At 34.8% G+C, this 15,922-nt stretch overlaps 3 protein-coding genes across 4 annotated transcripts in view; 2 read left to right on the top strand and 1 right to left on the bottom strand.

Annotated features, from left to right (window-relative positions):
• Window positions 1-799, top strand: LOC136819758 (coiled-coil domain-containing protein 25-like). The gene has a single exon (XM_067076000.1). The coding sequence runs from the start codon at window positions 37-39 to the stop codon at window positions 661-663; it is 627 nt and encodes a 208-aa protein (XP_066932101.1). The 5' UTR covers window positions 1-36; the 3' UTR covers window positions 664-799.
• An 865-nt stretch (window positions 800-1,664) lies between these two features.
• Window positions 1,665-15,922, top strand: part of LOC136819863 (RNA N6-adenosine-methyltransferase mettl16-like) — a 33,683-nt gene continuing 19,425 nt past the window's right edge. For both annotated transcript variants that reach the window (XM_067076110.1, XM_067076112.1), the window contains exons 1-7: window positions 1,665-1,977; window positions 2,233-2,373; window positions 2,808-3,078; window positions 7,733-7,802; window positions 8,139-8,231; window positions 8,734-8,913; window positions 9,315-10,033. In XM_067076110.1, coding sequence (XP_066932211.1) covers window positions 1,665-1,977; window positions 2,233-2,373; window positions 2,808-3,078; window positions 7,733-7,802; window positions 8,139-8,231; window positions 8,734-8,913; window positions 9,315-9,995 — 1,749 coding nt within the window. In that variant the 3' untranslated portion in view covers window positions 9,996-10,033. The remainder of the gene's footprint in view (window positions 1,978-2,232; window positions 2,374-2,807; window positions 3,079-7,732; window positions 7,803-8,138; window positions 8,232-8,733; window positions 8,914-9,314; window positions 10,034-15,922) is intronic.
• LOC136819728 (uncharacterized) lies at window positions 11,561-15,180 on the bottom strand. The gene is made up of 5 exons (XM_067075974.1): window positions 15,047-15,180; window positions 13,939-14,349; window positions 13,476-13,674; window positions 12,956-13,233; window positions 11,561-11,924 (listed from the first exon to the last, which is right to left on the bottom strand). Exons 1-5 carry the CDS (start codon window positions 15,132-15,134, stop codon window positions 11,719-11,721), a joined length of 1,182 nt encoding a protein of 393 aa, XP_066932075.1. The 5' UTR covers window positions 15,135-15,180; the 3' UTR covers window positions 11,561-11,718.

Genomic DNA, 15,922 nt, shown 5'->3' with positions numbered 1-15,922 from the left:
TTTCAGGGGAAAAATTAAACAAAAACAATAGTAGAAATGGTGTTTTATTTTGAGTCCACACTAATTGATCCGCCTGTTTTGTTGTACATGGGACGTGATAAACATGAGAATGAAGAACTCATCAGATGGGGTTGGCCAGAAGACATTTGGTTCCATGTTGATCAAATGTCATCAGCCCACGTCTATTTACGGTTACCTCCTGGTATGACCATCGATACTATCCCACAAGAAGTCATCTTAGATTGCGCTCATCTAACCAAGGCTAATAGTATACAAGGGTGTAAATCAAACAATGTAAATATTGTTTACACACTTTGGGAGAATTTAAAAAAGACCGGGGATATGGATGTGGGCCAAGTTGGATTTCATAAAAATAAGGAAGTCCGAAACATAATGATTGAAAAGAAAATAAATGAAATCACTAATCGATTAAACAAAACAAAGAGAGAAGAAGAGCCTGATTTTCGTGCTTTACGTGAAGAGAGAGATGCAATTGAACGCAGAAAAGATAAGAAGAAATTACAAGAACAAAAGGTTGAGCAGAAAAAACAAGAACAATTTAAGAGAGAACAGGAGGATTTGAAAAATTACACGTCACTAATGACTGAAGATAATATGACTTCTAATATTGATAATCCAATTGATGAAGATGACTTCATGTAAAATAAACAATTTTCTAAAAGAAAAATAATGGAAATTAGAAGTTTTACATCCAATATAGGAATATGGTATTTCCTAATCTTGTAATTATGACCATAATACTATAATCCATAATCCTAATATGTAATCCCACACTAAATTCTTATTTTATTTCTAAATGTCTGGGTATTGTTTATTGATGAGAACAGTTTTGAAATCTTGTTAATGTTTCAAATTTGAAAAAAAATTAGTTCTTTAAATTTTCTTTAGAAATGGGCATAATAAAACTCTTGAGTTGTAATTTTGAACAGTTTAAAAAATTCAGTACTGGGTGTGTGGCATTTTTGAAGGCTCACACAAAACTGTCTCCTCATAGAAACAGAGCACATTGTGCATGATGTCTATATTTTTGATATGATTAAGCCAGATATATCCCCTAAATAATGCATTATTTTTTACCTAAATTGACTTACTTTCTCAAGTTATACCCAGAAGTAAAATGTGACAAAAAATGACTTACTTTAAGGATGACATATTTCAGTTTTTTTACCCATAAAGTAAGTCATTTATTGGCATAATCAACACCGACAGTTTTTCATATTTAACTACTGGATGATATAGGAGGTATATAAACACGGATTTATGTTTAAATTATTTTCAATAGTTGATTGTGACAGAGAGTGACATACTTTGAACATAACAGGGTAATTCATTTAGTAAGTCATTTATTGTCACAAAGAATGACTTCATAAATATAATTCTTGAAAAGCTGATAAAATTTCCTGTTACCTGTCAAAATTTCAAGGCTTGTAATTAATTTGAGTAGATTTTATTCAACTTTAAAGATTTTTGTCCATTTTTTGTGTTCTAAAAAATGTCACACAATTTTTGAAACTGTTCTTTTTACAGGTGTATTCCTACAGATAATTTTGAAATAAGACTCACTTACTTTGCTAATTATGAGTCATCTGTGCTAATCATCATTTTAATCACTTTTCAAAATTACAAATTTATATTTTATTTAGATGCACGAAAGAAACATTTTCAAAAATGATAAACCTAACTTTGAGCAACTTGCACAAGAATATCCAGAGTTTACTCCTTATTTACATAAAGGCAGCTCTGGTAAACCTTATGTTAATTTTAAAGATCCAGCTGCTTTAAGAGCACTATCAGTGGTTTTACTAAAGAAATATTTTGACTTGAATCTTGAAATCCCATTGGATCGTCTTATACCTACCATACCGTTACGCTTGAATTATCTTCATTGGATCGAGGACTTGTTGAATTTGAATGAGACTGAAGAATGTGGTGATGAATTCCTCGGCATTGATGTTGGTATAAAAATGTTTATGTTTGATATTGTTTTGAAGAAAACATTAAAAAGTACAGCCAAACTCGAACGTTGAGCCCCTCAAATGTGTAATTTTCCGAAAATTCCTTTTTGCCTTCGATAATTATCTACTGTTTAAAAATTCTCACGAGCTGATTGATTGATTGATTGATTGATTGATTGATTGATCAAATTGAGTAGTCAACTATCTCTATTAGCTATGATGAAACTATTGATCTAATAATGCACTTGATTTATAGGATGTGGTGCATCGTGCATTTATGGGTTGCTTGGTAACAAAATGAACCAATGGAAATTCATTGCCACTGATGTTGATGAAACGTCTTGTAAATATGCACAACAAAATGTTGAACAAAATCACATGCAGCACCAGATTACTAGTAAGAACAAAAATTTGTACCCTACTGTGCACGTTTTTTTATAAAAGCATCCAAAAATTTTTGGAGCCTTCGAATGTTTTTAATTTTTTGAGTTTTAGGCCTAAAAATGATCGTAACATGTACTTATGTTCAATATTTTGTTAGTATTTTTGTCCAGCTTTCTTTAAAAATCGGGTATTTTAAGAATCCTCAAAGCCTGAAAATGTTCTAAACTTGTTCTTAATGTTTTGGTCATCTAAGCCTTATTAAGTTTTTTGAACCTACCCGATGGAGGTCCTATAAATTAACCTTTACGTCCGTCCGTTTGTTCGTCCGTCTGTTACCAGCTTTTCTCGAGAGACACCTTTCTCTCTTTTTTAAAAATCCTGGTTGATTATGAAAAATTGATTAATTTGGTTTTGCTACATATATTCTGGCCTTTATTTCATTCTTAGTTCAACACAAACGAGAAAACGAATCATTTTTCGAAAGCGTACTATCTCAACACCCCCAATCACAGACGAAACTCTTCCATTTCACCATGTGCAACCCACCTTTCTTCGCAGAGGTGTATGACGGTCATGTGACCTACAATCGGACCAATCGCAGGCCTTCTCCAGCCTCAACATCAACTGCGACGGAGAGTGAAAGAGCAACAGAGGGTGGCGAGGTCTCCTTTGTTGAGCGTATGATTGATGAAAGTTTGAGAACTAAAAATGCAATAAGGTTTGTTGATTCACTGATTCACCACAGTGTTGACAAAGCTTTTTTCATTTGGATCAAAGTCTTTTTCTCGGAAATGAGATGACAGGTAGCAAGATTTTTTAATAGATATTTGGGATGGTACAAAGTATTTCAGTATTTGATCTAATCGGATTATCCTCTCTACTAAACATTCGTTACCTGCATATTATCGTTTTTTCGATGCTTAACGTAAATAGGGCCTGGTATACACGGGGACGAGGTAGGCTTCCATTCTACTCAGTTCACTGGTTTATCATGATAGTATTCATTAGAATGGAGACTTGGTGTTTGATATTAATGTTATATTAATACAATAATGACCGGTTAGTGAGGGCTGTACTGAGAAATATTGCCCGAGGTCAAGTAACGACCGAGCTTGCGAGGTTGTTGCGTTGACCGAGGGCAATATTTTCAGTACAGCCCGAAAAAAACCGGTCATTATTGTATTTGTTAACCGTTTCCTTCAACTTTGATTGATTTTTAGCGCTTTATCCAGGAAAAATAGCGAAATAAAGCAGAAAAAACAAGCGAGAAGAGATAAAAAATTGCTATAATTTCTGACGTCAAAAATAAAAAATGAGAGAAATGATGTCAACGCATTGTTCATTTTCCTTTGAAAAAGTGACCTCACAATGAATTTTCCTAACGACGGGCAACTCTGGACAATGTAGGCCCGTCGTCATGCGAAAAGAACCAATTGCATTGCGCAAAAAGCCATGTAGCCCGCTTCGAAAAAGTAACCGGTTAACAAGATATTATAGCGGTTGTCCCGAAAACCTAAAAAATTAATCCAGCTGCTATAATGCTACTATATGCTTATTTAAAATCCAACAGTGCCAGACAATTTCAAAAAGTATAAAAAGAAGCATAACCCAAAAATAAACATTTCCTTGGATTTTTAAATAAAAAACAACAAGAAAATAGAGTCGATGTTGTAGGAATATTTCGACGATCTTTATGTCATCATTTTCAACCATATACTAAAAACATTTCAAATGCTACAATTTATTCTAAAAATCAGTACAGCGGGTAATAAAAATCGTAATTAAAAACATTAATGAGATTAAATAAAACTATGCACAAGGGAATGAAATGATAAAATTGATATAAAAGAATAACGGCTTAAAAGAAACAAAGAGAGTAATCGATTGTCAGGGGCCTATCCAAACAATTGAAGCTCTTTTGAAGCTTTTAAACCGTCATTAATTTTAGGCCGAAATTTCTTAATATAAAATGCCTCTAAAAAAGATAATTGTGACCAATTATCATTCATGTCTAAAATTTTACAGTTATTCAATACTGCATTAATCATATGTTCTTTATGGTCGATCCCGTCGGAATTATCAAACAACCGAGTGAGAGCAAAAAAGTTTGTAACGTCATGGAATTTATCACAAAGTTTTAAGTGTTGATGCATTGGTTGATCTGCCCTTCTCCCATGCTCAAGCATTCGGGTTCTAAAACATCTATCCGTTTTACCGATATACTTCTCTCCACAGCCTGGGCAATTAATTTCATAAATAACATTTGCTTTATGCTCACCCAAGACCTTATCCTTAGTCGGACAAAACATAGATAACTTCTTTGATTGGTAACGAACTATCAATTTTACATCATTTTTGACGTATCTTTTCAACTTGCGTATAAGATTTTTGACCAGATTTTCACCGTCGTTTCCCAGGTAAGGAATTTTCAAAAAGATTTTGGTCGAGTCGGTTTCATCATTATCATTCTTCTCAAACGGTGGAAGATTCAATTTGTCAACTTGACGTTTTATTAGGCGACTACTGACATGTGAGGGGTAGCCGTTCCAAGAAAGATATTTTTGGATTATTTTGATTTGGTTTTTGAAAAGTTCTTGATTGGAACAAATTTTATGGGCTCTGACAATCAAAGACCTAACCCACGAAATTTTGAAATTCCAGGGTGTCTGACTGGAAAAATCACTGTACTGACCGGTATGCGTTGGTTTGTAGAAAATATCAGTTTCAGTGCCATTAATTTTAATGTCTAAAAAGTGAACATTTTTATCGTCAAAAGTATCAACTGTGAATTGTAAGTTTTTGTCAAAGGAATTAAATTTATTCAAAACATAAGGTATATCGTTTGGTTTGATCAGCAGAAGAGTATCATCAACAAATCTCATGTAATGTTTGATGTAGTTTTTCTCAATTAATTCATTGACAATTTTGATTTCAAACTGGGTCATAATGATGTTGGCTAAAACAGGCCCAAGAGACGATCCCATTGACACACCGTCTATCTGTTCAAAAAGTTTTTCATTAAAGGTGAAAGCAGTTTTCTTGCAGGAGTCATTCAAAAGCTTTTTTCAAAGTGCGTTTCTGTAACTTGGTTGTAATGAGTTCTTGATCATATACACGCTTAAGAATAATATCGATTGTTTTCTTTAAAGGGACATTAGTAAACAATGAGACAACGTCAAATGAAACGTACTGGAAGCCTTCATCGAAAAGTTCTTTTGGAATTTGATTAATTCGAGAGGATGCATCAAACGAATCTTTTAATGTAAATTCATTTTGTGTTAAAGGATTGAGTAAAGAAGATAGATATTTACCAATTCCGTAGTGGGGTGTTCCGGTTGTATCGACGATCGGTCTGAATTTTGGAAGGCGTTCGAAATTTTTGTGAGTTTTAGGTAAGCCATGAGCGCGTCCCAATCTTGCTGACTTTGGTCTCATGGCAGATTTTTCTTCTTCATCGATTTCACCTCTCGAAAGAAGCGTATTAAGATAACGTTGAACAGTACGTAAGTTTCTGAAGGTAGGGTCATCATTAATGCATTTGAATTTAGTAGTGTCATTGAAAATGCCATTCAAAGAATCATAATAATCATTTTTGTTTATAAGAACGATACCTTGACCTTTGTCTGGTTTTAAGATAAGACATTTCTTGCGAAGTTCACGGACAGTTTTAATACGGGTTTGATCGGAGTGAAAAATGTGCGAATCGAGGTCAAGGTAATTATAAGTAAATGACTTTAGAGCAGTTTGGACACGATGTTTAGAAAAGTACTTATCTTGTAAAGCATTCTTACGGTTAATTTGATACCATATGTCTTCTGCAATAACAATCATTTCAGATTCTTTAGGTCGCAATAAAACACCATGTTTCAATCCAAGACGTAAAACTTCGATTTCGGTTTCAGTTAGTTCGAAGTCAGTGAGATTTGTAATGATGCTATTAGGGTTTGGAGCAATACCATCAAGTACACGTTTGTTGATAATCAATGCGTCAAGTTTCTTTTGATGTCGAGATTTAGTTTAGGTTAGTTTTGGTTTTTGGTTTCAAAAACCAAATCAAAATAATCCAAAAATATCTTTCTTGGAACGGCTACCCCTCACATGTCAGTAGTCGCCTAATAAAACGTCAAGTTGACAAATTGAATCTTCCACCGTTTGAGAAGAATGATAATGATGAAACCGACTCGACCAAAATCTTTTTGAAAATTCCTTACCTGGGAAACGACGGTGAAAATCTGGTCAAAAATCTTATACGCAAGTTGAAAAGATACGTCAAAAATGATGTAAAATTGATAGTTCGTTACCAATCAAAGAAGTTATCTATGTTTTGTCCGACTAAGGATAAGGTCTTGGGTGAGCATAAAGCAAATGTTATTTATGAAATTAATTGCCCAGGCTGTGGAGAGAAGTATATCGGTAAAACGGATAGATGTTTTAGAACCCGAATGCTTGAGCATGGGAGAAGGGCAGATCAACCAATGCATCAACACTTAAAACTTTGTGATAAATTCCATGACGTTACAAACTTTTTTGCTCTCACTCGGTTGTTTGATAATTCCGACGGGATCGACCATAAAGAACATATGATTAATGCAGTATTGAATAACTGTAAAATTTTAGACATGAATGATAATTGGTCACAATTATCTTTTTTAGAGGCATTTTATATCAAGAAATTTCGGCCTAAAATTAATGACGGTTTAAAAGCTTCAAAAGAGCTTCAATTGTTTGGATAGGCCCCTGACAATCGATTACTCTCTTTGTTTCTTTTAAGCCGTTATTCTTTTATATCAATTTTATCATTTCATTCCCTTGTGCATAGTTTTATTTAATCTCATTAATGTTTTTAATTACGATTTTTATTACCCGCTGTACTGATTTTTAGAATAAATTGTAGCATTTGAAATGTTTTTAGTATATGGTTGAAAATGATGACATAAAGATCGTCGAAATATTCCTACAACATCGACTCTATTTTCTTGTTGTTTTTTATTTAAAAATCCAAGGAAATGTTTATTTTTGGGTTATGCTTCTTTTTATATGCTTATTTAGTTTAAAGCATGTTGGAAATTTCTAGCTTCTAATGGTATTTTTGTCTCGATCCTACGTCCAATACCTTAATACCTTATTACACGAATATTACTAGGCAAGTATTCAACGGCCTTGAAATTAACACGCAAAAAATTAACACGAATTTTATTTGCTTTTTCAAGGACTGGTTTTAATTAAGGGGGTTTTATTAACACGAAATTTTTCAATTCGTGTTAATAAAATGACTAGTAATATTCGTGTAATAAGGTATATGCTTATTTATTAAAGCTTTACAGTAGTAGATTTGAAATTTTAAAAGTACTAACTTTTCTTTTTTTTCCCAGATGGTACACAACAATGCTTGGCAAGAAATCAAGTATGAAACCGCTCATTCAACGCCTCAAAGATGCAGAGGTAGATATTCTCTTTTTTTCAAAATAAATGACTTTTGACAGCTATGTCTCGTGCAAATAGACTTTGTGGAAGAGCTCTCATTCTTTAAGAAAAAGTAGGTTATCATTATAAGCCAGATTTATAAGCCAGTCTGGCCAGATTTATAAAGCCCGAAGGGCTAGATGTCGTGCTTTGGCCGAAAAGTGTGCCGTGGTTAGGTAGGAAATCCTACCTAGGTCACGTGACATTAGAATGAAATTTCAGCGCTTGACCAATCAGAAGCTTCGCGGATTTTCGAAAACAATAGAATGCAATGCCATATTAATCGTGAAAATACTGTGTTTTTCCATTCTTCAGATCACCAACTACACGACTACAGAGTTCAGTCAGGGTCGTACAACACGATGGGGTTTAGCATGGTCTTTCTCTGATAACCGGCCACCAAGCAAAGTGAGTAGAAACTAGATTCCCTTATCCTGATTTAAAGAGACATAAAAGTAGTGAAATGTAAACATTGCGCGGACCACGTGTCATTAAAGAGAACAATTAAAATCACGTGAAAAAAAACTTGTAAAACAATAAAAACAATCAAGATCAGCCATATTTGTTTTGATTTTTGATTTTGGCATGTGCTATTTGTTTTGATTTTGTACGGGATACGGGTTTGTTTACAAATATCGTCAGTACTTTTATGTCCCTTCAAGGTGTCCTTGCCCTATGAGACACTTGGTGTAAAAGACCAACCCTTTGTACGTAGGAAAGCTTTTTCAAAATGCTAGACTCTTACCTAAAAATCTTGAATTTTCTGACTCTTAGAGATTCGAGATACTTGGTAACCGCCTAAAAGGCTGCACATACCCGGCAACCTCCTATTTTGCCCAAGTTAATCCCCAGAGACATACACGGAAGTCATCTAACTAAGTAAAGCTGTTACAAACTTTTCTTATTCTAGCTACTCGAAAAACCATCGAAAAAGAAGAAGAAAGCGAAGCCCTTTATCATGTCTTTCACAAGGGATTTCTTTGTAGAAACGGAAATTTTGAACATCAAGTCGACAGCGAAATCAACTGAAATAGATGCTGTCGTATGGGATATTGTGAAAGTTGTGGAGAAAGAACTGTTGGATCTTCAAGTATGTTTCGTAGTCAGATAACTAAATATTCGATAAATATTTTTGGCCGAGTAGAATTTCATTTATCTCTTCTTTTTACACAGTAGACTCTCGTTTATTTGAACTTCTATTATTAACTTGTTAACTTCGAACTTGTTCCAAGTCCTTGTCAAGGAGAAAATCACTTAAAATAATTTCTATGATTCGAATGTCTCTGTAATTCGAACAAATAAGATTCCACGTTCGAGTTCGAATTAGCGAGAGTCAACTGTATTTTCATCTTAATTTTCGATAATTTTTATATCTTTATATGTTTAAAAGTGTGCGAATAATTTTAGGAACAGTTTTAAGAGAATTGGATTCCACAAGGAGGATAATAATAACAGTTCTCATCAAGGTCATGTTTCAAATTTCCGTTCCAGATTTCTTTGGATGCTCCAGAACACATCGAACTGATGAACAGCGGTGCGTATGAACTCACTGGTAAAGCCTTCGCCAACACCTGGATACATTCACGACAAAAACGAAGGAAAGAAAAGCGGTTGGAACTGGTTCAAGATGGTACCACTATCTGTGAAACTCAAGATGGTACCAATAGCTGTGAAACTCAAGATGGTACCACTAGCTGTGAAATTAAACCAAACAATCAAGACGGAAACTCTATATCAAGTTTAAATCAAGCCTCGGCTTCTTTCGCTAATAATTCAAACCACCCAAATCAAGATGGTACCCAAAGCTATGGGAAACGAACTTTAGATTCCATTTCTTTTGAAAACGAATCAGAAATACGTAATCCCAAGAAGCTTAAAATGGACGATGAAGACTCAGTTAACAAATACACGAACAAGGAGCATGAAACGAACACTAATGAACTGAAAATGGAAAAAATTTCCACTGAATTAACTATGTTGGAGACGAATATCGTTGAGTGTCCTTTATTTACATTTTCATGCACGGCTAGCACAGCGAAGCAACTGCACGCCACGGGTGGTCGTATACCCGCCCTTTCTATGTTATGTTTGGAGGGAGATCGAGAACAGTTTCATCAATTGTTTTTGCATTTGAAAAATAAACTTCACGGTGTTCAAATAAGCCCGTTGTAAGAGAGAAGTTGTTGGTGATGCTTAAGCTGTTCAAAAAGGTTAGTCGATTTTTCTGCTTTAAATGCGCGCTTTTATACAGTGGAGTCTATAACTCGAACCCGCACGGGAACACAAATTTGTTCAAGAAAATTTTGAGTTATAGAGTAAGGTTTATCAGGCATTGTTAATTGAAGGGACGAGAAAACTTGTTTGAGATAAAAAGACATTTGAGTTTAAAGTGACTGTGCTATATAAAAGAAAAAAATAACATTTTATCTTTTAAGTTATACCGTTGAGTAAACTTCGAACACGCAAGGGAAATTGAAATTTGTTGTGGAAAATTTGAGTTATAAGAGACTTGTTTCAAAGGTTTTTCTAACTGGGAAGAACTAAGAATCTTGTTCGAGTTATGGAAATTCAGCTGTGTATGCTAAGATCTGTCCAAATTTACTCAGGCTAGTTGTGTGTCTGCCATTGAGTTTCAAGCCCGAAGGAGGCGAAACTTTAACCCTTCTTAGGCAAGAGAAATTGAAGCTACTTATTTCCCATCCAAAACGCGCATAGAACGCGCCGTAATCATGACGACGGATTGTATCTAGCGGTTCTTTTGTTTTGGAGGACTACATTTTTTGAAATCTAGCGATAGATTTTAGTTTCAATCCGGCGTTTATGTAAAAACTATGCGCGGGCGTTCTGGATGGGAAATAAGTGGTTTCATTTCCCATCCAGGAGTCTCGCCTACAGCCCTTCGGGCTTGGAACTCTGTTGTTTTAGTCAAAATATCAGAGATAATTGGGACTATTGTTTGTGTGTCTTTTCATAAATTTCTTTAGGTTAAACATCTCATAATTACATAGTGTTTGATTTCACTACAAAATTACAACAAAAACAAAAAAGATCCCATATACCATAATAAAGCGTATAAATTAATGACCAGATTCAGATCGTATTATAAGGGATAGAAAGCTACAAAACATCGTTTAACACAATAATATGTACATTTAGAACTTAATAAATTTATACATTCGTGGAAGAAATTCATGATATACATGCCGTAATGTTTTATATGGAAACACCCAAAAAAGACAGCGTGTTTGCCACTAATTTTAAATTTTAAACAAAACTTATGACAAGCGCCCTGGTTATTTTGGGGTTCTTCCTTTAAAAAAAATATTAACGTCATTTATATAATGAATATGTAAAACACAGGCTAGTTTTACTCTAAACGGATCAGGGCTGCCAGCAAAGACTTTAATTCGAGATCGTATAGAACATCGTATAACACAATAATATGTACATTTAGAATATGATCGACTTATACATGAACAGCTCTCGGTAATATTTAAAACGCAGAGTCTTTATTTATAACATTCATTTAGTAATGTTAGCTACGAAATCACCCTGTTTTTTCCATAGTAATATAAGCTAGAGAATACACTTTTTTTAAGAAACTAGTTTTACCAAGCTGGCCTTTTGAGCCTTAAATGTTTCTTACATGTTTCTAAACTTTTTGACATAATCAGCCTCGTGGCAGGCTGGATTGGAACCGAATTAAAAAATGTTATTTTCTCATTCTCAGTATCTTTCTTAGTTTTTAAGCATTCTGAGCCTCATGTTTCTTAAAAGTGTGTTTCTTTAAAAAAAAACGTGTATTTAAAATTTGCCACTACTGTCAAAAACCGGGGTGATTCCGTAGGTAACATTACAAGATGAATATTATAAATTCGCTTCAATCTTCATGCTCTCATACAGTTTCATTCTCCGTAACTCTTTCATATTCGATTCCGCTTTCTTTTGTCTTTCGATATTTCCGCGTGATAATCTCAACAAATTTGACCACCACGATGACTGTCAGTAAAGCGATGATCAATATGCCTTGCCATGATGTAATGATGACGTCATGATGGCTACCATCTTTGTTGCTTTTGACATCATTGATCGCTGTTTCTTCTAAGAAATCAAGTCAAAAGAGGGTTCAAGATTTTCTGAGATAAGAGTATACGCTTTTTTTAGGAGGGCCAGTTAATTTTGGCTGCAACTCGGCTTTTCTTTAAAATCTTTCTCGAAAATTTTTTGCTTCAAATATCGTTATTAAGATGTTCGTTTTATGATAATCTAATTATCAATGATCATTTTTGATGTTATCAAAAGGGGGGGGGGTGGAAAGATTACTAAAAAACTATTGTACCAAATCATTGTTGATTGAGGCAGGACTGTCACCCGACTCTAGATTTTGGAAGTCGGTCGAAAGTTTTTTATTTTGACGATTTATAAAAGGTCAGTTTACATTTGGTTATTTTTGAAATGAAAACGGAAGAGCTAGAAATGAGTTCTAAAAGAATGAGATAGACAAAAATAGAGATTCTGATTTGAAGAAAAAATTCTTCTTTAATATGTCAGTAAATTTTTTTGAGTCGGCAGGTTTCGAGGTAGGGTCGATCAGATAACAAACAACTTATCTGGCACAAGATGCAGAAATTTTTATCCGACACGCTAAAGCTCAGAAGGTTGGGAAAATTTTCAACATCTGGAAGGTTTAGATCACGGGATTTTGCAAGACCGCGTCAATGATTTTACGGGAGGCCTGGTAACCCAGGGATGAGCTAGAGTTTTTATAAGATACTTCACTTATTGGTCATTTGAAGTAATAGAGATGACGCGTTCTTTAGAAAAAGTAACAAAATTGTTTTATTACTGGTTAACGACCAACCAAATCAAATAAGAGCTTGTAAAAACTCCAGCTTGTCCCGTAACCCAGCCCTTCTTATTCGAGGATTGGCGGGTCCAACCGAAATATTTTTAGGTTAACGTGCAAGGGTAATTGAACCTGACTGGGGATGCGGCCATCAAAGGCCGACTATCATTCCTCTCAAATGGGAAAATAGCCTGCTCATTGAGAGCTTTAGCGTGAGCGGCCGCCAATCCGCCATCGGAACATCAGATAAACACAAACAAACTGATCCTTGATGAAGTAACTTTACCTGAGTTCCTTTCAACGGTAAACATTGACGATCGAACAATCCTTTTCCTCTGAGATGGCACTTGACTCTCCTCCTCGGCGACCGCGCGACGTTTACGGCGTCCGAACGGGTTACAAGACGCGCATGCGCCTGAGACGTCACCAACTAAACAAATTTCTGAACTACATTCGATGTACACTTGATTTTTATCGGGTGATAAAAACCGGAACGCTTCCACGTCGAATTTTATTTGATTTCTCGTGTTTGATGAAACGGATGTTCCAGGGTCAGCAGAACACCTAGAACAAAAATTACACTCTTCTTTTTATAAGAGCAACAACTTTATAAGAACAATGGGGATGAACAATGTCAAAGAAATGAGAACAAAGTAGAGCCTGGAATTGCCGAATTTCATCTTCACAAATGAAAGAACAACTTCCCCCCCCCCTCACGTGCTGTGAAATTACTTTGTTAATTCTGCTTTGACAGCATATAAGCGCCTCTTTTCTATATCATGAAAAAAGGAAAAACAAAGACTTACTTATCATCAATCAGTAAATATTCATGTGCACTCGCTCCATCAGAAGTTGCTTTGCATTTTTGTATGACAGCTTTGAGCACGTCGGGACCATAAAAGTCTTGCTGGAAAGTGATTAAATCACCGACCTTGTAAACGTCTTGTCTTAGACCGGTTCCTTTGGCATAATGATTCAACGTCAAATTGAATGTACCCTCGCTCTCTGAAAAGAAATATTGAAACATTTTGAAATTAAACAATAATTCCCTAAAGAACTTATATATTTGAAGAATTAGACCAAAAATGAAAGATTTACTTTTTTGTTTTCATTTGGTTAGAAATAATTTTACTAAAAGCTACATTTTCTCTACTTTTCTCATTAAAACAAACGATATTTCCCTCAAATCTTTACAGTCAGAACTGTCGATTCTTGTTTGTTAATCAGTCAATCAGAGGAAAGGAAGGAGATTTCAAATTTTATACATACCTCCACTATCACTGCCATCTAGTCTGTGTGTCACATTATAAAAATCACCGCTCAATTTCGTATCCAACGTACGATTCAATTTGCATGAAACTGTATAATTATCATACTCCATTCGGCTAATCGATGGGTTAGCGCTCACGCGGCCGTAAGCTATAGTTATCACTGTACTGTATTGAATATATTCCGTTTCTTGTGTTTGAACGAGACCACAATCATCTGGGTAGTTCGCCGATAAGATTAGATTGTCCCCGATTACGGTCCCGTCTTTGTCCGTCGTACAATTAGCTGTTGTTGTACCGGCGAATGTGATCGTGTACGGCCGCTCGCTGACGCCACTGACCGAGCGGGCGTCTAGTTCTGTTTTATTGAAAGATATTGTCATAGTGGTATCGTCGCAAGCTACCTCAAATGCTGAATAATGAAATAACAACATTACTAGAATATTATTTTTCACAATAGACAGCTTCAGGCTTTTAAGCTCGAAACGAAATTAATAAACATGGGGTACTAATAAGGTCCTGGGGTTGAAACAAATGCGAAAAACAATTTTTTCCCTCTTGATAGAATTTTCTTAGGTTGTGAATTTTCGCGAATCATTTCCGATTGCCCACGCCAAGTCATGGAATGTATATTAGAGCAGAATAGAGTATGGGACTTACCTTATCGGCCAAAACTTAGTCGGCCCTAACTGACTAGATTTTTTTGGCTTGTTGACTAAAATTAGGGCTGACTAAAAATTTGGCCCGACTAAAATTTTGCCCGACTAAAAATAATTATAATTTTAATTATAATTAAGCTTTCCTTAACCAACTTTTTTGAATACCACATCATTACTACAGTTGATTATTTCGTCCGCCATTATTCATTATATATTAGTCGGCCTTTAGTGACTAAATTTTGACGAGGTGACTCATTAGGGCCGACTAATAATTAAGGCCGACTAAGTTTTGGCCGATAAGGTATTATGAAATTCTCTTTTAATAAATCCTCATAAAGAGAGGATTTTAAAATCGCATGGATGTTGAGTTTTCCCTCTGAGTACCTCACAGAAAACAAGGATTTCTTATCTTGTTGCTGTGTAGAAAGATAAGCCTTGGCTATTTCTTACCTGCATTCACACTTCCGTCTCCGTAAGTGCTCGTTGCGCGTACACAACATGCCAGACATGATAATGCTAATAGAGTAATTCGTAACATATTGATTTATTTTTTCCCTGATTATAAAAATATGATAAATTTCATTCGTGTAAAAACTTTGATATGTATGTATATTATAGGCGTTATACTCAATTTTTACTACTTTGACTAATAAACTGCTTGAAATTCGGCAATTTCAGACACAGCTATGTTCTGAAATTGTTCTTATATTTCGGTGCTCTGTTATGAAATTATTCTTATAAATAAAAGTATATAAAATAGAGACGCCAAATTTAGCGGGTGACATAACAAAACCAATCTTTGTTGTCAAATTTCTTTTTAAATCCAATTTAACTTTGTCTCAGAGTTTTCTTTTTGAATGAGAGGCAAATAAGATAAAAGGTGACATAATTTCAATTAGAATACTTATCCTAAAAATCTCAAAATCTAAGTCGATTAAATTAGATAATAACTTGATAAAGTGTTTGTCCTACCATGAAATCGTATGACAATGGGCTTTTCCAGAAATAGTCCGTGCCCCCGGAAAGATCTAGTTTCAATCACCAATTCCGCCCTTCTCCTCTTTTTCTCTATTTCCTATCTCTTACTCTGTTTTTTCTGATTTCTGGACTTAGTTTTTCTGAATTTGACTATTTGAAGCTATATTGCTAATTCTGAAACTATACTCCCACACCTCGGTTCGAACCACCAAATGCAAGCAACCTTGGTTTCCAAACCCGACGCCTTACCACTTGCACTATCGTCGCACAGCAAAATGACGCATTTCATAACATATTATACCGAACTGGCAAAAGACGGGGGTAATGTTATTATAATATGGGTAAAAG

Source organism: Clytia hemisphaerica, unplaced genomic scaffold (assembly GCF_902728285.1).
Source record: "Clytia hemisphaerica strain Z4C2 unplaced genomic scaffold, Clytia hemisphaerica genome assembly, whole genome shotgun sequence".
Classification (NCBI taxonomy): Eukaryota; Metazoa; Cnidaria; class Hydrozoa; order Leptothecata; family Clytiidae; genus Clytia; species Clytia hemisphaerica.
Note: the sequence above shows the minus strand (reverse complement) of the source record. Positions and strands in the feature narration are given on the sequence as shown.

Bases quoted from the DNA above. Each gene is read 5' to 3' on its own strand.
- LOC136819758 (XM_067076000.1), top strand. From the start codon at position 37: ATGGTGTTTTATTTTGAGTCCACACTAATTGATCCGCCTGTTTTGTTG.
- LOC136819728 (XM_067075974.1), bottom strand. From the start codon at position 15,134: ATGTTACGAATTACTCTATTAGCATTATCATGTCTGGCATGTTGTGTA. The intron at 14,350-15,046 runs GTAAGAAATAGC...TTCATTATTCAG, and splicing joins AGACGGAAGTGTGAATGCAG to CATTTGAGGTAGCTTGCGAC. The intron at 13,675-13,938 runs GTATGTATAAAA...ATTTCTTTTCAG, and splicing joins AGATGGCAGTGATAGTGGAG to AGAGCGAGGGTACATTCAAT.